The sequence below is a fragment of the Carcharodon carcharias genome, chromosome 14 (assembly GCF_017639515.1).
Source record: "Carcharodon carcharias isolate sCarCar2 chromosome 14, sCarCar2.pri, whole genome shotgun sequence".
NCBI classification, from domain to species: domain Eukaryota; kingdom Metazoa; phylum Chordata; class Chondrichthyes; order Lamniformes; family Lamnidae; genus Carcharodon; species Carcharodon carcharias.
Window position 1 is genome coordinate 97494796 of NC_054480.1, and position 26322 is coordinate 97521117.

General features: G+C 44.5%; 1 protein-coding gene across 4 annotated transcripts in view; it reads left to right on the plus strand.

Moving 5' to 3' along the window:
- LOC121286888 (tropomyosin alpha-1 chain) overlaps positions 1–26322 on the plus strand; it is a 107457-nt gene that overhangs the window by 18162 nt on the left and 62973 nt on the right. For 2 of the 4 annotated variants that reach the window (XM_041204108.1, XM_041204106.1), the window contains exon 2: positions 2171–2296. In XM_041204108.1, coding sequence (XP_041060042.1) covers positions 2171–2296 — 126 coding nt within the window. Of the gene's footprint in view, positions 1–2170; positions 2297–16501; positions 16713–26322 lie in introns of those variants that run through there. The other 2 variants (XM_041204110.1, XM_041204109.1) reach the window with 2 other exon arrangements.

A 26322-nucleotide genomic window follows, 5' to 3' on the forward strand; every position in this document is an offset into this window, starting at 1 on the left:
TCCCTCCCCCATCCCCACCCCCTTTCTGTTTCCCCCTTCCCTTTTTTTTCCAATAAATTATAAAGATTTTCCTTTTCCCACCTATTTCCATTATATAAAAAAAAACCCACTAGAGCTATACCTTGAGTGCCCTACCATCCATTCTTAATTAGCACATTCGTTTAGATAATATCACCAACTTTAACTTTAACACCTATGTGTTCTATTGTACTATTGTCGTTGACATCTTTTGATGATCTGCTTCTATCACTGCTTGTTTGTCCCTACAACCACACCAACCCCCTCCACCTCTCTGTCTCTCTATCTCTCCGCCCTCCACACACACACCTTAAACCAGCTTATATTTCAGCTCTATCCTGGACTCGATCTCAAGTTCTGTCGAAGGGTCATGAGGACTCGAAACGTCAACTCTTTTCTTCTCCGCCGATGCTGCCAGACCTGCTGAGTTTTTCCAGGTAATTCTGTTTTAGTTTCAGTCATGGTGGCCATGAAATTATCATTGATTGTTATAAAAACCCATCTGGTTCACTAGTGTCCTTTAGGGAAAAAAATCTAAAAGTCTTTACCAGGTCTGGTCTACATGTTAATCCAGATCCACAGCAATGTGGTTAGCTCTTAATTGCCCTCTGAAATGGTCTAGCAAACCACACAATTCAAGGGCAATTAGGGATGGCAACAAATTCTGGCCTTGTCAGTAACACCCACATCCCATGAAGGAAGGAAAAAAAACACCCTTTTACTATTTATATGCCTATCGAAGACTTTTGGGTTTCCTTATATGTTAGCTGACAACCTCTTCTTATACTCTCTCCTTGCTGCTCTTATTTCTTTTTACACTTCCCCTCTGAACTTTCTATATTCAGCATGGCTGTTACTTGTATTATCAACCTGACATCTATCATCTGCACTCTTCTTCTGCTTCAGTTCACTCTCTATCTCTTTCAGTGTCCAGGGAACTCTGCCTTTGTTCTTTTGTTTCTCCTAACATTCCCTCTTGTGGGAATGTACCTTGACTGTGCCCAAACCAGCTCCTCTTTAAATGCAGCCAATTGTTCAATTACAGTTTTTCCTGTCAACCTGTGACTCCAAATATTATTCTTATTGCTTTGTAAAGCTAAAGCAACATTTAAATCATCTATTGAGAAGATAGAATTTAAATTTGCTGAATGTGGGAGTTGTGGTATTTTGGGACCAATTGTAATATTTCCAAATTTGCTGATAACACAAAACTAGTGTGAATGTAAGTTGTGAAGAAGATGCAAGGAGGCTTCAAGCAGACTTGGACAGACAAAATGAATGGCCAAGAACATGGCAAAAGGAATATGATGTGAATAAGTGTGATGTTATCCAATTTGGTAGAAAAAAACAGAAATGCAGAGTATTTCTTAAATGGTGAGAGATTGGGAAATGTTGATGTCCAAAGGGACCTGGGTGTCCTCGTTCATAAATCACTGAAAACTAATATGCAGGTGCAGCAAGCAATTAGGAAGGAAAATGATATGCTGGCCTTTATTGCAAGGGGATTTGAGCACAGGAGTAAATATGTCCTGATGCAGTTATATGGAGCATTGGTAAGACTGCACCTGGAGTACTGTTTGCAGTTTTGGTCTCCTTACCTAAGGAAGGATATATTTGTCATAGAGGGAGTGCAGCAAAGGTTCACCAGACTAACCTCTGGGATGTCAGGATTGCCCTATGAGGAGAGATTGAGGAAACTGGGCCTGTATTCTCTGGAGTTTTGAAGAATGAGAGGTGATCGATCTCATTGAAACTTACAGAATTCTTACAGGGTGTGACAGGGTAGATGTGGATAAAATGTTTCGCCTGGCTGGTGAGTCTAAAACCAGGGGACACCATCTCAGAATAAGGGTAGGCCATTTAAGACTGAGATGAGGAATTTCTTTACTCAGAGAGTGGTGAATCTTTGGAATTCTCTACCCTAGAGGGCTGTGGAAGCTCAATCATTGAGCATGTTCAAGACAGAAATCAATAGAGTTCTGGAGACGAATAACATCAAGGGATATGGGGATAGCACGTGAAAGTGACGTTGAGGTAAATGATCAGCCATGATCTAATTGAATGGCAGAGTAGACTCGATGGGCCAAATGGCCTACTCCTGTTCCTATGTTCCTATGTGACCCGGCTGTTTCTTATCCTTTTTCCTGGATAGGTTGAAGAAGAACTGATGGGCCAGCAGAAGAAAATGAAAGGTACAGAGGATGAACTGGACAAATTATCAGAGGGACTCAAAAATGCTCAGGAGAAGCTGCAACAGTCTGAGAAGACAGCTTCAGACGTGAGTAATTAGAAATGTCACTGGCCTTCTCCCTTAATGATTCAGAAGGGGTGGTTTTATTCATGGGTAATGGGCACAATGTCTCTTGGGATAAGTACTGTGAAAGAACTGTTCTTATGACTGGGCGGTGGGTTTGAAATAAAACAGATGGGATGCAAGATATGCAGAATCTTTATAAATCACTGGTTCAGCCTCAGCTAAAGGATTGTGTTCAATTCTGGGAAGCAGACGTTAAAAAGAATGTTAAGTCCTGATGAGTGTGCAAAGAGACTCAACTAGAATGGTACCAGAGATGACGGACTTTAGTTATTTAGAGATGTCAGAGAAACTGGGCTTATTCTCCTTCGGGTATGGATGGTCAAAGGGAGATTTAATAGAGGTGTTCAAAATTCTGAGTTTTTGACAGACAATATTGGGAGAAACTGTTGCCACTGACTGGAAGGGTGATAATCAGTGGGCACAGGTTTAAGATAATTACAGAAATACGGCAGAGGCTTTAATGCAGTGAATTGTAACGATGTGGGCTGCTCTCCCTTAAAGAGTGGTGGAAGCAGGTTCCATAGTCATGTTCAAACACAGGGTGAAGTTTTTAAAATTGAGGCATTGATAGACTGGAATCCAATGTAGGCCAATGCACACAGTGGCAATGGTTGAACAGACTTGATATGGGATAGGATAGTGGCAGGAGAGTTTTGGTTCAGCTGAAGTTTAAAGATGGCACAGGATGGAGATCTGGCCAGGAGAGCACTGCAACAGTTGAATCTGGAGATAATAGAGGCAAGGTGAGAGTTTCAGCAATAGAGGGCCTTAGGTGGGCAATGGTGGAAGTAGATGGTCTTTAAGATGGACACGATATGGGTTGGAATCTCAGTTTGAGCTCAGATAGGATGCCAAGATTTTAAATGTCTGGTTCAGCTTGAGAAACTGGCTGGGGAGAGGGATGGTGTTTGTGACAGGGACTGAAGGTGGTGGCTTTGGTCTTACTAATGTTTATTTGCAGGAAATTGGGGCTCATCCACGGATATATATTGGACAAGGAACCTGAAAGCACATTGGCAGTAATTGGGTCAGAGGGGTAGAGGAAACACAGAGCTCACAGAGAAGCTGAGCCTTGTTTGTGAATGATGAATGATTAGTAAAGGGGAACTTGTAGATGAGGAAGAGGAGGTGATCAAAGACAGATCCTTGGGGGGTTGGGGGGAGGGGAATGTACAGTGGTGCGAAGAGAAGCCATTGCCAGATAGGTTCTGGCTATAATTAAAAGCAAAATACTGCGGATGCTGGAAATTTGAAACAAAAACAAAAATAGCTGGAAAAACTCAGCAGGTCTGACAGCATCTGTGGACAGGAAGACAGAGTTAACGTTTCGAGTCCGTATGATCCTTCATCAGAACTCAGGAGAAATAAAAATGAGGTGAAATATAAGCTGTTTAAGACGGGTGGGACAGGTGGAGCTGGATAGAGGGCCAGTGATAGTTGGAGGCAAAGGAGAGATTGCCAAAGATGTCATAGACAAATGGTCAAAGGGGTGTTGACGGTGGTGATATTAGCTAAAGGATGTGCTAATGGTGACATTAAGGGTAGAAAGCAGGATGAGCAAGTGACAGACAGCCTTAGTGGGGGTGGGGTGGGGGGAAGGGATTGAAATAGGCTAAAAAGTGGAGATAAAACAATGGATGGAAATAAATTTAAAAATAATAATAGAAATGGATGGGAAAAGAAAAATATATTTAAAAACATAATAATTATTAGAAAAAAGGGGATCGGAAAGGGGGTGGGGACGGAGGAGGGAGTTCATGATCTGAAGTTGTTGAACTCAACGTTAAGTCCGGAAGGCTGTAAAATGCCTAATCGGAAGATGAGGTGCTGTTCCTCCAGTTTGTGTTGGGCTTCACTGGAACATTGCAGCAGGCCAAGGACGGACATATGGGCATGAGAGCAGGGTGGTGTGTTGAAATGGCAAGCTACAGGGAGGTCTGGGTCATGCTTGCAGTTACCCAGTCTGCGTTTGGTCGCTCCAATGTAGAAGAGACCACATTGGGAGCAGCGAATGCAGTAGACCAAATTGAGGGAAGTGCAAGTGAGGAGGGAGGAAGTAAAGGGAAGGTGTAGCACCTTCTGTGGTTGCATGGGAAGGTGCCGTGGGAGGGGGTTGAGGCATAGGTGGTGATGGAGGAGTGGGTCAGGGTGTCCTGGAGGGAACGGTCCCTACGGAATGCTGATGGGGGGGTGCGGTAAAGGGAAGATGTGTATGGTGGTGGCATCATGCTGGAGTTGGCGGAAATGGCGGAGGATGATCCTTTGAATGCGGAGGCTGGTGGGGTGATAAGTGAGGACAAGGGGGAGGGAGAGGAAGGTGTGAGGGTGGATGTGCGGGAGGTGGGCCGGACACGGTCAAGGGCCCTCTCAACCACCGTGGGTGGAATATAACCAAGGTTTTCCATTCAAGCAAGAGAATTATGAGAAATTTTCAGCACAAAAAGATCTTTGGAAAACATAAAGATGCACAAGAATGACCCAACAACAACTTGTATTTATAAAGCAACTTAACACAGAAAAAGGTCCCAAGATGCACACACTAATATAATAAGACAAAAACTGACACCAAGTCAAGGAAAGAAACACTAGGAGGGGTCACCAAAAGTTTGGTCAAAGAGAGGATTTTCTGCAGGGTCTTCAAGAAGGAGGGAGAGGCGCAGAGACACAGAGTTTTAGAGAGGGAACTTTAGAGCTTAATGCCTGAACAGCAAAAGGCATGGTGACCTATGGTGGGGTTAAAAGAGTGGGAAGTGTCATGAGGCAAGAGATGGAGGAACATTGAGTTCTCAAACTATTGAGGGGAGAAGGACAGAAGGGTGTCAGTGGGAGAGTTCAAGGCAATAAAAACAGAAAATGCTATAAATATGCAGCAGATCTGGCAGCATCTGGAAAGAGAGAAACAGAATTAATGTTTCAGGTCAATAACCTTTTATCAGAATGAGTGAGATCAAGAAGGAGAATTAAAATGACAGGTGACCAGGAAGCTCAGGGTCATGCTTGCAGACAGGAGGTGTTCCAGAAATTGGCCACCCAGTCTGCATTTGGTCTCCCCAATTTAGAGGAGACCACATTGTGAGCAACAAATTCAGTTTACAAAAGTGAAAGGAATACGAATAAATCGCTATTTCATCTAGAAGGAACATTTGGGGTCTTGGATGGTCCTTACAACATGAAAGCGGAGGGAGTGGGAAGATGCATTTAGTGGTGGCATCACACTGGAAGTGGTAAAAATGGAGGTGATCTATTAAACATGAGGCTGGTGGAATAGAAGGTGAGGGATTCTTCCTTCTGCAACACCCAGGCTTGGGCTAACAAGTGGCAAGTTACATTCGTGCCACACAAGTGCTGGGCGATGACCATCTCCAACAAGAGAGAACTTATCCATTGTCCCTTGACATTCAATGGCTTTACCATTGCTGAATCCCCCGTTATCAATATCCTGGGGGTTACCATTGGCCAGGAACTAAACTGGACTAGCCATATAAATACTGTGGCTACAAGTGCAGGTCAGAGTAATTCACCTCCTGACTCCCTAAAGCCTATCCACTATCTACAAGGCAGTGTCATGGAATAGTCTCCACTTGCCTGGATGAGTGCAGTTCCCATAACACTCAAGAAGCTTGACTCAGTCCAGGACAAAGCAGCCCGCTTGACTGACACCACATCCACAAACATTCACTCTTTCCGCCACCGATGCACAGTGGCAGCAGTGTGTACCATCTACAAGATGCACTGCAGCAACTCATTAAGGCTCCTTAGACAGCACCTTCCAAACCCACGACGGCTACCATCTAGAAGGACAAGGGCAGCAGACACATGGGAACACCATCACTTGGAAGTTCCCCTCCAAGTCACTCACCATCCTGACTTGGAAATATATCGCCATTCCTTCACTGTCGCTGGATCAAAATCGTGGTACTCCTCCCTAACAGCACTGTGGGTGTACCTACACCACAGGGACTGCAGTGGTTCAAGAAGGCAGCCCACCACCATCTTCTCAACAGCAATTAGGGATGGGCAATAAATGCTGGCCCAGCCAGCGAAGCCCACAATCCGTGAATGAATAAAAAAAATCTCCTTCATCACTCCAACTGCCCATCCTTTGCATGCAAACGCAGAAGTTGTAACACCTTCCCTTTCACCTCTTCCATTCTCACCCTCCAAGGCTCCAGTTATTCCTACAGGAAGCAATGATTTACTTGCATTTCTTTTAAATTTAATATACTTTATTCACTGCTCACAATAAGAATATACTGGGGAGACCAAATGCTGCTTTGCAGAACACCTCTGTTCACTGGATGACCACGAGTTTCTGACTGCCTGTCATTTTAATTCTCCACCTTGCTCCCACTCCTTTCTGCTCTTGGCCTCCAACAATGTTCTCATGAAGCTCAATGTAAACACAAGGTACAGCACCTCCTCCTTTCATTAGGCACTTCAGAGCCTTCCAGACTCAACATTTAGTTCAACAATTTCAGATCGTAACCTGCTCCCCCATTTTGTTTCCTTTCTCTTTAACAGTTTTGGTTTTTCTCTCTTTTCTTATCTCCGCTTCACTCTTGTTTTTGATTTCGGACATTAGGGGGAGAAATTTCTCCCCGTCGGAGGGGGTGTTGGGCAGGAGCGGGTGGGGGGGCGCAGCCGATCGCCGCCGGTGATTGGCTATGTGCCGCCATTTTATGAGGACAGGCCAATTAAGGCCTGCCCAGCGTGACACGTGCCCAGAAGCGCTGAGTGCTCCCTGTGCGGGTGGGAGGGGGTGTTGCCTGAGTTGGGAAGTGTGCCTTTTCACACATGCGCACGAAAAAGTGCAGAAATTTCCCTGAGACGCAGAGATTAGTTTAAGTGCAAAAAGATTTAATAAAGGGAAAAAAAAGTTTAAGACATGTCCCCTCATGTGAAACCGTCACATGGGCTGGGTCATGTCTATTCATTTTATTAACAATTTTTACAACACTTTAAAACCCTTCATGAAATCTCATCCCTCTCATGGATGAGGTTCCATGAAAAATGCGAGAGCCACCTGAGCTCTTCGTCTGCCCGCCAACCTTAAGGCTGGACGGGCAGCTCAGTTTATTTATTTAATTGAGAGTTAACTCGCCTTCATAGGCCTTTGACAGTTTGGTGGGCGCACAGCTGATTCAGGTGTGTGCCCACCAAACTGAAGATCGGAATGATGCGTGGTGATGTCGGGACGCATGCCCGACATCACCATGCATCATTTTACCCCTGGGTGTGTGGGCCCCACCCCCACTCGCCGAGCTGAAGAGTTTGCCCTAGCTGTTCATCATTCTGCCATTCACCCCTTCTTTAGACACATCCATGAATCACCCACAGACTTATCTATGTTGCAGCGTCTGACGGTCAATATTTCAGCTTCCATTGCAGCGCAAGCAGGAGTTGCCCGATGTCTGGGTGTTACAGCGGAAGGTCAGACTGAAGTTATGCAATTTCACCTTGTTGCCAGGCAGGTCCAGACTGCTGCCATCATGGCTGCTGCCAGTTCTCAAAGGGGCTTACAGGCCTCATATCAGCACAGTGTATTACCAGGATCACTGAGGTGCCACCCCAGGAGAGTGGCAGTGGTTCCATGGAGCACAATCCTTCTGCCCTCTCTTAAGATAAGAACACTTGTCCTCCCACCACTGCCACTCCATCGGAGCCCTGCTGGTGCCCAGACTGGTGCTGCTCCTGTCACTGTGATGCAGTCTGAAGCTGGGTCCTCAAAAGCCCAGGGCAGCTTCAAGTCATCCCGCAAGGACAGCTGCAGACTGCCCCAGTGAAAGTCAGCAGCATTCCAGCAGCCGTGCAGCAGTCACTGGGGTAGCACTGTGTAGGAGCACTAGGCCAGGAAAGGCACTCGGAAGACACTTACTAAGGGAATGCACAATAGTTGACTTTTGTAGGCAATAGAGTGTGAAAATATTTGATTTATAATATTGTAAGGAATGGTTGTTTTGTGTTGGCTTTTATTTCAGCATTGTGGCAAGAGGACACTGTGATGGTCAGTGACAGAGGAATGATAAGGTGTGTAATTGCTGGTGGATGGGGAATTGGGGTTCACTGGGGTTGTATTCAGATGAGCTGATCGTGGACAGCCCAGCCAGAAAGGGCTGTGTTAGTTGCCTCTTCTCTTTCTCCTCCCCCTCCTGCTCCTTCTTCTCCTCCTCAGCTGGTTGCTGTGGAGTTGGCAGCCAGGGCTGTGCTGCATGCTGGAGACCTGGATGAATGTTGAGCTGCACTCTGTTGAGTTCAGGGCTCCTCCAGCATGGACTTGGCTGTGGAAAGGCCGATAATCTGCTTGACCACATTTTGATTGGCAACCTGGTTTTTCATAAGGTCTGTTCACATGTGTTTGGATTACACATGGGAATCATGGGTCTTCTTGTCAGTGGAGAGCTCGTCACCCAGTGGTCACCGTCTGGATTGTTGTGGTTCAAATACAGGTAGCACAGCAGACTGTTGCAGACTGCTGTTGTGACTGCTGACAGGATACTGTGCATTGACCTGTATGATAAGCTGCATATGGTCGCACACCAGCTGGACATTGAGGGAGGAGAATCCCTTTCAGTTGTAGGACATGTCAGAGTTGATGTGCGACACCCACAAAGCGGCATGGACGTAGTCAATGGCTCAATGACACCCTGCACCATGGGAAAAGCTGCAATCCTCACTCTGTCTGCTTCTCTCGGACAAGGGACAATGAAATGTATTCAACTGTCTTGGAAACCAGAGCTGCAGTGATCTTTCAATGCAGCAGTGGATAAATGTTGCAAATACTGTTTGCTCCAGTCTGGACAAATGATCTGAACCATGTTCACCCTCGCAGACACTTGGCAATGGCATCCTTGCCCTACGTTCAGGCTGCAGTTCAGGCTGCAACAAGTGGCCATAATATAGTGGAAATGTATGACACACTGTTCCTCATTGAGGTTCAGCTGGGGGAATTCTGAATATGGTGGGTGGATATGACGTCCTGCTGAGAACACTTCTCCTCCTCCCTCTTCCAGCAGCTTGCGATGCTCTATTTTGCCTCCGCTTATCTCCTCGTCAAGCTGTAGTCCAAGGGGGATGCCTGGGAGCAGGTGACTTGTGTAGAATCTTTTAAGTCAGGACAAAGCTATTCAGCATGTGTCACACCACTGCCTATAGTACTTAACAACCCCGGAAACGATCCTAACAATTCTAGAATCGCATCAAGAACCAGTAGAAATTAATCAGCAACTAACCCAAAAGTAGCTGAAAGTCTCTTTAAATAACACTGATGATGGGGGTGGGGGACAGTAGGGGGTGGGTCTTTCTTGCTGCTGAAGACATGTTCTCCTGTGTGTGTGTTTAAGAGAAGGTTAGTGGAAAGTTGAGTTCCAAACTGGCAGCGCTGGAGTAAAATCAGTGTTACACGCTCCCAGCAGGTGCACTGGTGCCCTCAGCAAAATGTTCGGGGCACACAACAGACGCCATTTTGAAGATAAAATAACACCCGCAGCGATACAGAGTGAATTTCACAGCTAACCACTCTTCTGATGCATAGAGCTACTGAAGCATCAGGATAATCAGACATAGGTGGGAAAGGGAAAAAAAGAATCGAGATAGGAAGAAATCTGTTCCCTGGGGCAAGGATAGGCTGAAGTGATGTGATGGAATTAAATTAAATCTACCATCGCTATCCAGATTACAACGTGCAGGTAAAGGTGTATGTTACCAGACCAACTCAGACTCCTTGGGGGCCAGTTGGCTGGATAGCTGGTGTGGATTAGACTGGTGCCAACAGCATGGGGGTCTGATACCTGTTGCAGCCAGGGTGGATTCCGAGCCTGCCTTCTTGCCCTACCTGGTGCAGGTTGTGACTCTGTCAGCCAGACCTCCTGTGGGCAGAGAGCTGAAGAAGTGGCTAAACTTCAAAAGTAATTAATTTTCTGTAAAGTGCTTTGAGATGTCCTAAGGTTTTGAAAGCTGCTATATACATACAAATTCTTTCTTTGTTGGAGGAATGTTAGATCATGCAATTAAAATCAGGGTAAATTCAGGGAAAATGACAAGCTCATACATTTGGAACATTGTGAAAACTGCCAAAACAAAAACTTCAAGAGGGAAATAATGATTTTCTTCCTTTTTTTTGCTCAAAAAAGCTCTCAAAATTTTAATTGAAAGATCTTTAAACAGCTTTAACCAGCAAGAGGCACAGAAATAACTAATACAAAAATAGTCGTCTGGTAACAGAGAACGTGAGTATTGCAGAGTATTTTGTTGAAGCTTTTCATCTTGCACTCATCAGGTCAATCGCAAGAAAACCAATATCAGAGGAAACAACAACTTTATACTGTATGAGAAGAGAGTGCTGATTGGTTGACAAGTAGACTCTGATTGGTAGATGCGTGGCCATAGAGAATGCACCAGTTGGTGACTGACAGTTAACTGCCAAGCATTGTTTGAAATTTAAAACAGGCAGCTTGACTGATTGGTCAAGGCCTTGCCCTGGGGAATGAACCAGAGAATGGCTTTCACTTATTTTGTTCTTTCTGTCTGCAAAAAACAGGGTCCTGTGTATTAATATGTGTAGCTTCCAGTACATGCAAATGTGCCACACCTCGAGCTCGATTGACAACCTTAAATGATTATTTAGCAAATGTTGTCCAACTGGGGAATTACATCTAATGTTGGATTCCATGTTTTGAGTTTTGCAAGCATGGGATGGGGTTGGGTACAGTTTGTACCCTGCCTATTACGAACAGCGGAAGGGACATGCTGTTTGATATGATCCACCAGTCTTCGGGATGTACAGCCTACATACCTAGCCTCACACTGGCACTGAAATTCATATACAACATTACTCAATTGTGGCCTGACGGCAGCATCCTGTTAGTGACGTATACCACTCGTGTTGCTACTGTATAGTAGCAGTGTGAAACAGCTAGCTTGAGATACCTTGTCCTTCCAGAGTAATCTGTGGTAGACTGGGCACATCCCAGGGCTAAAAGTGATGGCCTTAGGCCCATTCATGAGTCTGCGCGATATTCAGCATGAAATGATCTGATCAGGGTTACCATTATCCTGCAGGATGTCTTTAATGCACCTATTTCAGCATCAAGTTTGCATGGTGAACAAATGGCTCAGGCCCTATTTACGAGGTTGCTGATAAGACCAATCTTATTGTGTGGAATTGTAAGAATCCCAACGCGTATATTGACCACTGAAGGTAGGCTTATGGTAGACCATGGTCGAGAACCCCTGGCAGATTTCTCAACTAGTGCGTCAAGGAAAGGGATTTAATTTGACTGCTCCATTTCAAAGGTGAATTTGAGCGCAGGATAGGACCCATTAAGACATGTAAGGAAATTACTCCATGCTGCTGCAGATTTAAATATAGTAAACATATCATCCACATAGATAGGAGGTTAGGTGTTATTCCATCGAAGACACGTTTCTCATGGAACCCATCAAAGATTTTTGCAAGAGCTGGGCCTGGAGGGGATCCCATGGCAACACCATCTATTTGGGCAAACATGGTGTCATTAAAACTGAACTCAACTGCGTGAATTGCTGTATTTATAAGCTCAATGAATACTGATTCATGCAATGTTGGCAGATCTAGATTGCCATGATATAGTGCTGCAGCGCAAATATCAATGGCCTCTTTAAGTGGAACATTGTGAATAGGCTAGCAATGTCAAATGAGCACATGGGCACAGCATTGCTATTGATTTTCAAGTCCTGTATGGTCTTCACAAATGTGAAGAAATCCTTCACTGTAAATGTGGAAAACTTGCTCAAAACTGTTTGTGACAATTCGCCCATTCAGCCAATTCATGACATGCAGAATCGGTCATGGATAAGATAGGGTGTAAAGGGACATCACTTTTGTGTGTCTTGGGCAGCCCATACATACATGGACACAGCAAGCCATGAAGACCAACCCTGTCATATATATCACATGGCAGCTCATTGTTCTTACACAAGTCCAGCAAGCATTTTCTTAGCTTAATTTCAAGCAAGACTGTCCGGTCATGTTGAGCGGCAGGTCCAATGGATTGAATTCAGACTTGTCATTAAGAATGGCATGCTTTTTGTTGATATAGTTACACTTGTTAAGGGTAACTACGCCCATCCCATTGTCAGGTTTACTGATCTGTATGTCCGGGTTGGTCTTAAGGCCTCACAATACAACAAGCGAGCATGAAAAGAGACTGGCAGATAACATAAAAGGGAATCCCAAGGTCTTCTATTAGCATGTAAATAATAGAGGGTGGTAAGGGCCAATTAGGGATAAAAGTGGAGACTTGCATATGGAGGCAGGAGAAGCAGCAGAGGTGTGAAGCGAGTACTTTGCATCTGTCTTTACAAAAGAAGAGGATGCTACTCAGACCAAGGTGAGAGAGGAGGTAACTGATACATTCGAGGAATTTACAGTTGAGAGGAAGGAGGCTATCTTTACTTAAAATTGATAAGGTACCAGGGCCAGATGAGATGCACCTGAGGATACTGAGGGAGGTGAGAGTAGAAATTTCAGAGGCACTGGTGATAATCTTCCAGTCTTCCTTAGACACAGGGGTGGTGCCGGAGGACTGGAGAATTGCAAATGTTACACACTTGTTCAAAAAGGAGCACAAGGATGATGCCAGCAACTACAGAGCAGTCAGTTTGACTTCAGTGGTAGGGAAACTTCTGGAAACTATAGTTCAAGACAAAATCAATAGTCACTTAGACAGGTGCGGGATAATTAAGGAAAGCTAGCATGGATTCATTCAGGGAAAATCATGTTTACCTAACTTGCTGGAGTTCTTTGAGGAGGTAACAGAGAAGGTGGATAAGGGCAACGCTGTTGATGTGGTGTATACAGTGCCACACAATAGACTTGTGAGCAAAATTCTAGCTCATGGAATAAAAGGGAAAGTAGGCACTTGGATAAGAAACTGGCTGAGTGACAGGAAACAGAGAGTGGTGATAAATGATTGTTTTTCAGATTGGAGGAAGATTTGTGGTGGAGTTCCCCAGGGGTCAGTGTTGGGACCCTTGGTCTTACTATATATTAATGACCTAGACTGTTGTGTACAGGGCATGATTTCAAGATTTGCAGATGGTACGATGATTGGAAACATTGTCAACTGTGATGGGGATAGTCTTGAACTCCAAAAGGACACAGCCATATTGGTGGACTGGGCAGACAAATGCCAGATGAAGCTTAATGCAGGCAAGTGTGAGGTAATTCATTTTGTCAGGAAGAATATGGAGAGACAGTACAAAATAAAGGGAGAAACTCTAAAGGAGGTGCAGGAACAGAGAGACCTCAGTGTTTATCTACACATGTCATTGAAGGAGGCAGGGCAGGTTAAGAGAGCAGTTAATAAAACCTATGGTATTCTAGGTTTTATTAACAAGGCATTGAGTACTGGGAACTGTTAGAAGTGGTGGAGGGTGTCAGAATAATCACTGGTGTATGTGACAAAGGGAACAAATAAGTTCCCTGGCTGAAGTGATGGGTCTACCAAGGCAGTACTATTTTTCAATATTTATTTTTTAATTTTTATATATATATATTCCCACCTATTTCCATTATTATTTTTTAAATTTATTTCCATTTCATTGCTTTATCCCCATCTTTTAGCCTATTTTGATCTTTTTTCCCCACACCGTCCCCTCCCCCCACTCCACCCCCAGGGCTCATCCTGCTTTCTACTCTTAATGTCACCATTAACAGCTCCTTTAGCCAGTATCACCACCATCAACACCCTTTTGACCTTTTGTTTATGACATCTTTTGCAATCTCTCCTTTGCCTCCACCTATCGCTGACCTTCTATCCAGCTTCACCTGTCCCACCTCCCCTTAAACAGTATATATTTCATCACATTTCTACTTAGAACCATAGAAAAGTTACAGCACAGGAGGAGGCCATTCAGCCAATCTTGTCCATGCCAGCCCGAGGACATCCAGGTGCCCTTTCTAATCCCATCTTCCTGCACCTGGCCCATAGCCCTGCAGCTTACAGCACTTAAGGTGCAGATCCAGGTACTTTTTAAAAGATTTTAAAGTTTCTGCCTCTACCACCAACTTGGGCAGCGAATTCCAGACACCCACTACCCACTGCGTAAAAAAGTTCTTCCTCATGTCTCCCCTACACCTTCTGCCACTTATCTTGAATCTATGTCCCCTGGTTCTAGAATTCTCCACCAAGGGAAACAATTTTATCCTGTCCACTCTATCTATTCCTCTCATAATTTTGTACACCTCAATCAAGTCACCTCTCAGCCTTCTTTGTTCTAAGGAAAATAACCCCAACCTATCCAATCTCTCTTCATAGCTATACTTTTCTAACCCTGGCAACATTCTTGTAAACCTCCTATGACTCTCTCCAGAGCTATTATGTCCTTCCTGTAATGTGGTGACCAGAACTGCACACAATACTCCAGTTGTGGCCTTTCCAGTATTTTTTACAATTCCAACATTATATCCTTACTTTTAAATTCTATACCTCTGCCAATGAAGGAGAGAATTCCATAAGCCTTCTTTACAACCTTGTCTACGTGAACTGCTGCCTTCAGGGACCTGTGTACTTGTACGCCAAGATCTCTCACTTCATCTACCCCTCTAAGTACATTCCCATTTGTTGTGTAATCCCTGTAACTGTTTGACCACCCTAAATGTATGACATCACACCTCTCTATGTTAAAATCTATCTGCCACTTTACCGCCCACTCCACCAACCCATCTGTATCATTTTGTAGATTATGGCTGTCCTCTACACTACTACGCGGCCAATCTTTGTGTCATCTACAAATTTCCCAATCGTGCCCCCCACGTTCACGTCCAAATCATTAAAATATAACACAAACAGCAAGGGTCTCAACACCAAGCCCCGTGAAACACCACTTGAGACAACTTTCCATTCACAAGGGCGTCCATCGACCTTCTCTTTAGTCCAGAAGGAGAGTCATATGGACTCAAAACGTTAACTCTGTCTTTCTCTCCACAGATGCTGTCAGACCTGCTGAGTTTTTCCAGCAATTTTTGTTTTTGTTTGAGTACTATTTGTGGATCTTGAGAAGAGAAAGAACTGTGTTTTTTTCATTCTTTCAGGGACATGGGCTTCACTGGCTGGCCCTGCATTTGTTGCCCATCCCTAATTGCCCTTGAGAAGGTGGTGGTGGGCTGCCTTCTTGAACAACTGCAGTCCATGTGGTGTGGATACACCCACAGTGCTATTAGGGAGGGAGTTCTAGGATTTTGACCCAACTACAGTGAAGGAACAGCGCTATATTTCCAAGTCAGGATTACGAAGGTCAGATGTCTGGTTTTGTACTGGACAGTCTGGTATTTTTTAGTCGCTCTCGACACTGTCTGGTACCAGTTAGTTTCACATCTGGTATTTTTGACCCTTAGTCCACTTACTTCAGTGAAGCTCCCATAGTAACCTGTGCCCATTCCTTTCCTTGGCTACGATGGGGACATGTTTTAATACTTTTCCCCGGCTTCCCCCCCCCCCCCCCCCCGCCCCCATTGTCTCTCCAATGATGTGGATGTCATCATGTCAGGAAGGAATCCTGTTTTGGTAACCTCCAGCACTGGCCACCATTGTCAGGATTGTGTTTAAGTTTAGGGATTGGAGGCTGTGGAGGAAAGATCACCAGAGGAGATGATGAGATCAGTAAAAGACTTGGAAAGGACGGCTTGATGTTCAGTAGTGGGGTCATGGTCCATGGGGAGATTGGAGATGGTGTCAGGACTGGCTTTCAGCCTCCACCTTTATCAACAGGTCTATTGACAATTACTAAGGTTGGATCTGAGAAAACCGTGTGTTGCTGAGAGGGACCTGGGGTTAGAGTGAGTGAGGGGAACAGAAAGACTGAAAGGCCTGATATCACGCTAGCAGTTCCCAATGTAGACGGGATAAGCGGCCAGAGGAAGGGGTCCAGCTGGACGGAGAAGACAGAAAGACGCTGATGAAAGCAGAATGACATCTAATGCTCGGTTTTTAAACAGAAAGCTGAAACTTTCTGCTGGGCTGAGCTTCTTAAGCTTCTCTGACACTCCCCCCCCCCCCCCCCCCCCCCCCGTTTTCCACTCATTCCCAAATAAGGACAAATGTTCCATATTTTAGACTGGAAGTCCCCTCCCTATGTTGTAATGGGGCTGCCCCCTCTCTGCTCCTATTGGTGTGTGAGTGGCTGGCGGATCCTCCCTTTAGTAGTTGCAAAAACTCTGAGAGAGACAGAGCAGCTTGTCCCCGAGCCCAGAACCTCAAACCTCATCATGGCCGGAGCCACTTCGCTGGAGTCAGTGCGACGGAAGATTCAGACCCTGCAGCAGCAGGCGGATGAGGCGGAGGAGAGAGCCGAGGGGCTGCAGCGGGAGCTGGACTCCGAGCGCCAATTCCGGGAGAAAGTCAGTGAGAGTGGCGGTGCGGCGGAAGTGTATAGGCGGGCAAGGGGACCCGGGGGAGGAGAGCGGCTGATGGTCCGGCTTTCACAAAGCAGGGCGGTGGTCACCGAGTCGGTGGTTTGGGAGGGAACAAGGGCACAACTTCCAGAGAGAGTGAAGAAATATAACTTTAGCTTGGGGAGGGAGAGAAAGCAGGGAGGGGGAATCTAAGGGGGGGAGAAAAAGTTGAGCTGGAAGGGAAAGAAAAATCCAACTAAGAAGCAACTTTAAGCGATGAGTTAAATGAGTTCTCTTTAGTGAGAAATGTCTCAATTTAATTTAAAACTTGTCATGAACTTTTCTATGTCACAAACTCTTCACAAGTACAATTGACAGAGCAATCTTACCAAATTAATAAATGTGAAGAGGTGGATGAATTGCATCCGTGTAGGCTAGACATAGATGCAATTTTACATATGTAAGAAAATTAGAAAAGTTAACAGTGTCAGGGGACTAGCAAACAGCAAATGTGATTCCTGTATTTATAAAGGGAGGTAGAAGTCCAGGAAGTTATATATAAAATATTTTGCAATTACATATAAAACGTAAATTGGTTTGATCTCAAAACCGAAAATATACTTGGAGCAGCTAACGCAAATTTCAAGGGGGAATGGTCAAGCTTGAATGGCCTTGATAATTCTTTGAAGAATTATACCAGTAGACAAGGGTGATGTAATATATTTGGATTTTGAAACAGCCTTTGATAAGGTAATACCTGGTTGACTTGGGGCAGCATTTTTGAGGGCAGGGTTTCCTGCCTGCAGCCATCTAATACTCCAAGGAGTGTTTGATGTCTGGAGATGGGATTTCTGTCCCTCACTCAGGAGGAAGCCCAGTCTCGAGAGCTAAAAACAAAAAAACTGCGGATGCTGGAAATCCAAAACAAAAACAGAATTACCTGGAAAAACTCAGCAGGTCTGGCAGCATTGGCGGAGAAGAAACCAATCTGATTGGCCAGCAGCTCTGTAGTGGTGTGGCCAGGACTGGGACAACAAGCAGTCAGTCTTCAAAGTCAAAGTCCAGGACCAGGGAAGTGCAGGTAGTCTCATGGAAGGGAGCTGAACCTCAAGGGGACTGGGGATCTTGATGGAAGGACTGCATTGTGGGGGGGAGGGGGGGGGGTGGTTGGTGGTGGTGCCCAGTGTGGAAAGGAGGCCCCTGCCACTCCTGTCCCCACCCAAGACCTGAGCATAGTGACTTTCCAGTCTTTCACTGGGTCTCTGAACTGCACCAGCCCCAAGGAAAATGGTCCTTAAGTGATTGTTACGTGTTCACTTAAGGGCCTCAATTGAGGCAAGGGTGGGTGGGTTGACCTTGACCTTGCCCATCCCACTGTAAACTGTTGACAGGTCAACATTCAGCATTGGGCTAAGTGGCAAGTAACATTCTTGCCATACAAATGCCAGGCAATCACCATCTCCTCCAACAAGAGAGAGTCCAACCATTGCCCCTTGACATTCAATGGCATTACCATTGCTGAATCCCCCACTATCAACATCCTGGGGGTTACCATTGATCAGAACTGAACTGGACTAGCCATATAAATGCTGTAGCTACAGAAGCAGGTCATAGGCTGGGAATTCTGTGGAGAGTAACTCATCTCCTGACTCCCAAAGCCTGTCCACCATCTACAAGGCACAAGTCAGGTGTGTGATGGAATACTCTCCACTTGTCTGGATGAATGCAGTTCCAGCAACACTCAAGAAGCTCAACACCATCCAGGACAAAGCAGCCCGCTCGATCGGCACATCTATCACCTTCAACATTTGCCCCCTTTACCATGACGCACAGTGACAGCAGTGTGTATCATCTACAAGATGCACTGCAATAACTCACCAAGGCTCCTTCGACAGTACCTTCCAAACCCATGACTTCTACCATCTAGAATGACAAGGACAGCAGATAGATGGGAACATTACCACCCAGAAGTTCCCCTCCAGGTTACTCACCATCCTGACTTGGAAATATGTCACTTCACTGCTGCTGAGTCAAAATCCTGGAGTTCCCTTCCTAACAGCACTGTGGATGTACCTACACCATATGAACTGCAGCGGTTCAAGAAGGTAGCTGACCACCACCTTTTCAAGGGCAATTAGGGATGGGAAATAAATGCTGGCCTAGCCAATGGTGTCCACATCCCATGAAAGAATATATATGAAAAAGGTCGGGGTGGGCAAGAGAGTGGTGGCAAGGCCTTCCAGGGAATTTTACAGGCCCCTCTATCGGCAGATGAGCTTAAAATTCAGCCCTTAACGTTGGAACATGTGGGATCAGGAGACAAGTAACAATGGATAGTAAACTGACTAAAAATTTTAAAAAACAGTAGGACAGCTTGAGTAGATAGTCAGTCTTGCAAATGGTGGGAAGTGGTATTCCACAGGGATCAATGCTGGGACCACTGTTCACCATCAGTGATTTGGATCAGGAATTAGTTGTACAATTTCAGAATTTGTGGATGACACAAAATTGACTAACACAAAGGAAGAATGTGACAAAAATGAAAACATTAATGAATGAATTTGTAAATGGGCAGTAATTAGCAAATTAATTTCAGTGCTGCTAAGTGTGAGGTGTGAATCTTGATATGACTAAAAATAGTGTTTACATATGATAGAGGGTTGGAGGGGCACAGACATACAAGTTGCTAAAAGTAACATCACAGATTAATAAGACCATTTTTACAACAGCAAGTAAAGTGCTGGGGGTCATTTTCCAGAAAGAGAGAGAGAATTGAAAAGCAGAAAAATTGTTAAGCTTAAATAGAGTCTTAGACCAAGCTTGAAGTCCTGTGTGGTGTTCTCGTCTTCAAGGAGGATATGGAGGCATAAGGAGGATAAGGTGCAAAAAAGAATTATGGGGTGATCCCAGAACTGAAAGGATGTCCTTACCATTGGACAAGCTGGGGCTCATTTTCCTAGAAAAGAGAACGCTGAGGGGTGGCCTGGTAGTGGTCCTTAAAATTCAGAAAGGGATTGATTGGATAGATGTAGAAAGAGTGTTTCCACATTTGGGGAAATCCAAAACTAAAGAGTCATAAATAACTCAAACAGAAATTCAGGAGAAACTACTTTCACCAGCTGCCATGGTGGGATTTGAATACATGTTCCCAGAGCATTAGCCTGGGTCTCTGGATTACTAGTCCAGTAACATTACCACTGCACCACCATCTCCCCCAATTGTAGGAGCAAAGATCTGAGGGTTGTGGGTCTGGAGGAGATTACAGAGATAGTGGGGAGTGAGGCCATGCCGAGGTTTGAAAACGAAGATGTGAAGTTTAAAATTGAGGTGTTGCTTAACCAGGAGCCAAACTAAGTAGGAGAGAACATGAGCAATGGGTGAGAGACCTGGTGTGGGTTAGAACACCAGCATAGATAGATGAGCCTCAAGGTTACAGAGATTAGAATGTGGGAGATCAGCCAGGAGTGTGTTGGAATAGTTAAGCCTAGAAGTAACAAAGGCATGAAGGACTCTAGCAACAGATGAGCTAAGTCAGGGCTGAAGTCAAAGACTAATTTATTAGAATTCTTTTGAAGAAGTAGCAAACAATGTGGACAAACCATGGGAATATCCGAGTATGTGGGATTTCCAAAAGGCACCTGACAAGGTACCACATCAAAGGTTACTAACAAAATAAGAGCTCATGGTGTATTAGCATGGATAGAGGATTGGTTAGCTAACAGGAAACAAAGTAGGGATAAATGGGTCATTTTCGGTTGGCAAGATTTATTGAGTGCAGTGCCACAGGGATCAGTGCTGGGGCCACAGCTATTTACAGTCTTTATCAATGATTTAGCTGAAGGGACTGAATGTATGGCAGCTAAATGTGCTGATGACACCAAGATAGGTAGGTGAGTAAGTTGTAAAGAGGACATGAGTCTGCAAGGTAATACAGATAGGTTAAGTGGATGGACAGAAATGGAGTATAATGTGGGAAAATGTGAACTTGTCCACTTTGGCAGGAAGAATAGAAAAGCAGCATATTATTTAAATGGAGAGAGATTGCAGAACTCTGAGGTACAGAGGGATCTGGGTATCCTGGTACATGAATCACAAAAAATTAATATGCAGGTACAGCAAGCACTTCTTAGGAAGGCAAGTGGAATGTTGTTGTTTATCGCAAGGGGAGTGGAATATAAAATAGGGAAGTTTTGCTACAGTTGTAGAGGGCATTGGTGAGGCCACATATGAAGTATTGTGTACAGTTTTGGGCTCCTTTTTAAAGAAAGGATATAATTGCATTAGAAGCAGTTCAGAGAGTGTTCACTTTGCTGATTCCTGGGATGAAAGGGTTATCTTGTGAGGAAAGGTTGGACAGGTTGGGTCTGTATCCATTGGAGTTTAGACAAATGAGAAGTGATTTTATTGAAACATAAGATTTTGAGGGGACTTGACAGGGTGAGTGCTTAAAGGATGTTGCTCCTTGTGGGAGAGACTAGAACTAGGGGACATCGTTTAAAAATAAGGAGCCTCCCATTTAGGACAGAGATGAGGAGAATTTTTTTTCCCTTAAGCATTGTCAGTCTGTAGAATTCCTTTCCCCAGAGAGCAGTGGAGGCTGAGTAATTGAATATTTTTAAGACTGAGTTGCTAACATTCTTCACTGACAAGGGAGTCAAAGGGTATAGGGGATAGACAGGAAAATAAAGGCCACAATCAGATCAGCTGTTATCTTATCAAAAGGCAGAGAAGGTTTGAGAGGCCGAATGGCCTACTCATGCCCCTGATTCGTATTTTCGTATGATGTTACAGAAGTGAAAATGGAGCAGTCTTAGTGATGTATGAGGCTTCATCTCCACGTCAAGTATAACACCAGGATTGTGAGCAGTCTATCCAAAGAAGTGGGAATGTTTGAAGTATTTTTGTTGTAGCTGTCTACTTTGTGTGCAATGCATTTGCAATTTCCCATGTAACTGTCCTGCTATTGGATGTGATTAATGTGATGTACTGTACATGTAAATATAGTGTGTCAGTCCACTATCCTGAATGTCTGTATTTGAATCTAAACTGATTCTCTTTTGGGGAGTGTGTTAGTAACTGGCTGTGAGATGGCCTTGCAACAAAAGAAAGAGAGACTTATATTTATATAGAACCTATTACAACCTCAGGCCAAAGTGATTTGCAACCAATGAAGTACTTTTTAAAGTGTAGTCACTGTGGTAAAGTAGGAAATGCAGCGGCCAATTTGCACACAGAAAGGTCTCTCAAACAGCAGTGAGATAGTGGCCAGATTATATTGTGATGTTGATGGATACATATTGGTCTGGATTCCAGGGCCCCCTGCTCTTCAAAATAGTACCATGAAATTTTAACATCCACCTGAAAGGGTGGTCAGAACCTGAAGTCTCACGTGAAGATGGCACATTCTGTAGTGCAACACTTCCTCAGTACTGCCCAACTCTCTGGAGTGGGTCTTAAACACACAACTTGGGTAAGGATGCTACCCACTGAGTCACAGCTGACACCGGGAGGGAATCATCTGGGCTTTCTATTTCCCCCACATTAAATCAGCCTTCCGTCAGTTGATCTAAGCTGCTTTCAGTTGACGTGTCTGTGACTCACTTTCCTTTTACTGTAATCGATTCACAAAGAGCGGATCTGGACTGCTTTAAAAGGAATTTTTAAAACATTTTTGTGAAAATTGTTCTGCTTGCAGTTGAGTCACCTAGAATCATCAGATCATGGAATACAGAAGAGGCACATTCTTGGGTAGATCTCACCCTCCTGCTCTTTCTCCATAATCTTGCAAACTTTTCCTTTTAAAGTATTTATCCACTTTCCTTATCTAAGTTCCAATTGAATTTACTTCCATCCCCTTTCAGGCAGCACATTGCGGATCACAATAATTCCTCATTGCATTAAAAAAATTCTCCTTATCTCCCGTTCAGTTTGCAGGAAAGGACAGGGACTAATCGAGTTGCCTTCACAGAGAGCTGTCAAGATGTGATGAACCAAATGGCCGCCTCCTCTGCTGTAACCATTTTATGGTTCTTTTGATAATTACTTGGAGTCGGTGTTCTCTGATTACCAACCCTCTTGCCAGTGGCAACAGGTTCTAATATGGTGGACATGCCTCCAGCCTGATGGGATGTGAGGGGGTGTCTCAGAGGGACCTGCCGATAGCAAGAGTTGCCCCTGCAGGAAAACAACCCCTCCAGTCTTTTACACCACACACCACCCCCCACCCCCACACCTCCAGGGGCCTACTGGAGTACAGGCAGTGGCCATCTCTCCCACTGGCAGTGCCAGTACTGGAGAGCTTCTGGTCTCTGGCTGGCAGCTCTCGGGAGCGGGACATCCTCCTCTCAGGAGGAATTCCTGCGGGAAATTCCCCCTGCAGGAACAAGGAACCCTAATAGCAGCTAGCAGACTGCCTGATTGGAACTTAACCCCAACAAAGCTCCCACAAATGGCCATGCCAGGATTGCCAGTGGTTCTCCAGTTGATGGATAGGCCCACCGCTGCGACCATTAAATTCTGTCCGATGTGCCTGCGAGGAACAAAATGCATTATCCTCTCTGACTTCTGGTACAAACTCACCCCCTCTCTCCAATAAAGGGGAGTGAATTATCTCTTAGTTTTAGCCCTCTGTGTTTGAAGCCACACTGACCACTTTCAGAATGAAAATGGTGGTTGTCAAGGAAGCTGAGGAGCTGTCATAGCAGCCTTCCCTTTTTACCTGGTGCCAGTTTCGCATATAGTCCAGGCTCTCTGCCTGGCCTGATTGGAGTTTCTGTGATTCTGGTGCATGCTGTTGCAGTGGTTTGTGGTGTGGATGCCAGGCACTGAGATTGATGCTGTTCCATGCACAGTGCTAAGAGGTGCAGGAAAGTCACTGCTAAAGTCCAGACATCCACATTCTGGGAAATCAAAAGGCTTCCATGGCTTTTGTCATTTTTATTATGTGCTTGAAGTGAGTGTACTCCTGACCAGTGAAGTGTTGGCCTTGCTCCTCTTTGTCTCTGGAACCTCCTCCAGTCCTACAACCCCCTGAAATTCCTGCACTGCCCCAATTCTGGTTCCCTGCACATCCCTTACTTTGCACCATCCTAAGCTCCGGAATTCAGCTCCTTGAGCTGAATGTTCCCCAGTAAAGTCCAACCTTTGCCTGTGTTTGGCACTGTGAATGTTTCAATGGTTCAATTTACAACAAGCTCCCTTAAAGCCCTGGTGAGAATGGAAGAATGAAAGATTCTATATTCCATTAACTTCTGAAAATCAACCTCAGTCTCTGACATGTCTGAAGTCAGTCCTTTGTCTAACTGTCTGTCTCTCTCTTGCTCATTATGTCTTTGAGTATATACAAACGCTATCGTAGTGATCTGTTTGTGCCAGTGTTTAATGTTGCCCTTCCTGTTTGAATGTTCCTTCTCCTTGACGTCGACTTGTCATCTCTGTCATACTGATGGCTTTGTAACCCTTTTAAGATTGGGAGACTTTGAGTTATTTTTGAACAACCAAAGCTCGACTGCTTGTATCCTATCGTCCATCGTCCCTGTGCTCTCATTTAATTTTTTTTCCACTGTCTTCTCGATCTTATGTTCAAATCTTTCCGTGGCCTCACTCTACATTTCTTTGCAATCTTCTCTGGTCCTACTAGTCTCAAGACTCTACAATCTTCCAACTCTGGCCTCTTTTGCGTCCCCTACTCCCTTCACCAACGTCTGCTCCTCTCCTCCCCGCTCTCGCCTTTCCTGTCATTAGCAGCCATGCCCACCGTCTGGATCCTGCGCTTTCCCTTGTTAAACCCTTTGGCACCTCTCTCATTCTCTAAGATCCTCCTAATAACCCCCTCTTTAACCATGTTGTTAGTCATTCTCCAAATATCACCTTCTTTGACTAGTCAATATTTGTTCAATTAGTTTTCTGTGAACCATTTTAGAATTGTTTTTTATCTTAGGTGTTGTTTAATGCAAGTTGTATTCATTTTGAAGGAGCTGGCTAGCATTGAAGTATGTTGCAGGACATTTGGTCTATAATCTAGCAATGTGCGATGTCATCATTGGAACCATCAGAGATTGATAGAATAGTGCAGCACAGAAAGGGGCCATTGGGCCCATTGACTCTTTAGCAGGTCTTTCAAAGAGCAGTCCAGTAATCCCACACCCCACACTTTTTGTTTATCCCTGAAACTATCAAAGTATTTCTCCAATTCCCCTTTGAAGGCTGTGGCCACCACCATATGAGCAGTGTTTGGTTAGTGCCTCAGCAGCGTTTCTCTCTTTTCAGCAAAATCCTAATCAGGAGGTCAGTGCAGCTGCTCTGGATTCCCACATGGCAGGCCAGGGTCCCCACAAATGTTTATACAAACTTGGCTGGGATATGGGAATGAGGAGGTAATACCAGAGAGGGATACCAAGCTGCAAGGAATTTCAGGAGAGACAGATAACATTTGAGTAGAAAACAATAAAGCATTGGGTGGGTTCAGCATAACAGGGAAAGTATTAATGTCTAAATTAGAGTAACAGTGCATGTATGTGAATGCACAGAGTGTGGTAAATAAGGTTGGTGAGTTGCAATTGCAGATAGCTACATGAAAATATGTTGTGGCGATAACTAAGACCCGGCACAAAGCAGACTGGGTATTAGATATTCCTGGATACAAGATGTTCAGGAAAGATAGGAAGGAAAGGGGGAGGAAATGACAGTATTGATTAAAGAGAGCATTGCAGTGCTGGGGAGAGAGGATGTCCCAGAGGGGTCAAGGACAGAATTTATTTGGCTTGAACTAAAGAGCAAAAAGATGCAATTACATTGCTTCATGTAGTCCATGGGTGAAGGATGTAGAGGAACAAATTTGCAAGGAAGTAACAGAGACATGCAAGAATTAATAGAGAAGTTCTAATGGGAGATTTTAATTATCTGAATATAGACTGGGCTAGTAGTAGTGTAAAGGGCAGAGGGGGCAAGAGTTTCTAGAGTGCATTCAGGAAAATGTTCTACAGCAGTATGTTTCCAGTCCAACGAGAAAGGCACTGCTAGACCTGGTTCTTGGGATTGAGGTGGGCCAAGTGGATCAAGTATCAGTAGGATAACATTTAAGTGATAGTGATCATTGTATCATAAGTTTAAATTGGCTATTGAGAAGGGCATGGAACAATCGAGCAAGAATAATTAACTGAAGGAAAGCTGACTTCAATGGGGTAAGATTGGACTAGATAAATTGTAATCAAAGATTAGCAGGTAAAAGTATAACAGAACAAGAAGATGCCTTTTGCAAGGGAGATGGGTTGGGCACAGTCAAAGTATATTTCCACAAGGAGAAAGGTAGGGCAAACAAATCCAGAGCTCCCTGGATGGCAAAAGGGTTAGAAATTAAGATGAAGAAGAAAAATGTTCTAATGATAGATGTCAGGTGGATAATACAGTTGGGAACCAGGCTGAATATGAAAGGTTGAGGAGAAGTGAAAAAGCAAATAAGAGAAGAGAAGCAAAGAAAGAGTGTGAGCTAGCACAAAAGAGAATCCTAAAGTCATCTTTAGGCATATAAATAGTAAAAGGGTGGTAAAAGAAGTAGTGGGTCCAACTAAGGACCAAAAAGTGGATTAAAGCATGGAGGCATGGCTGAGGTATTAAA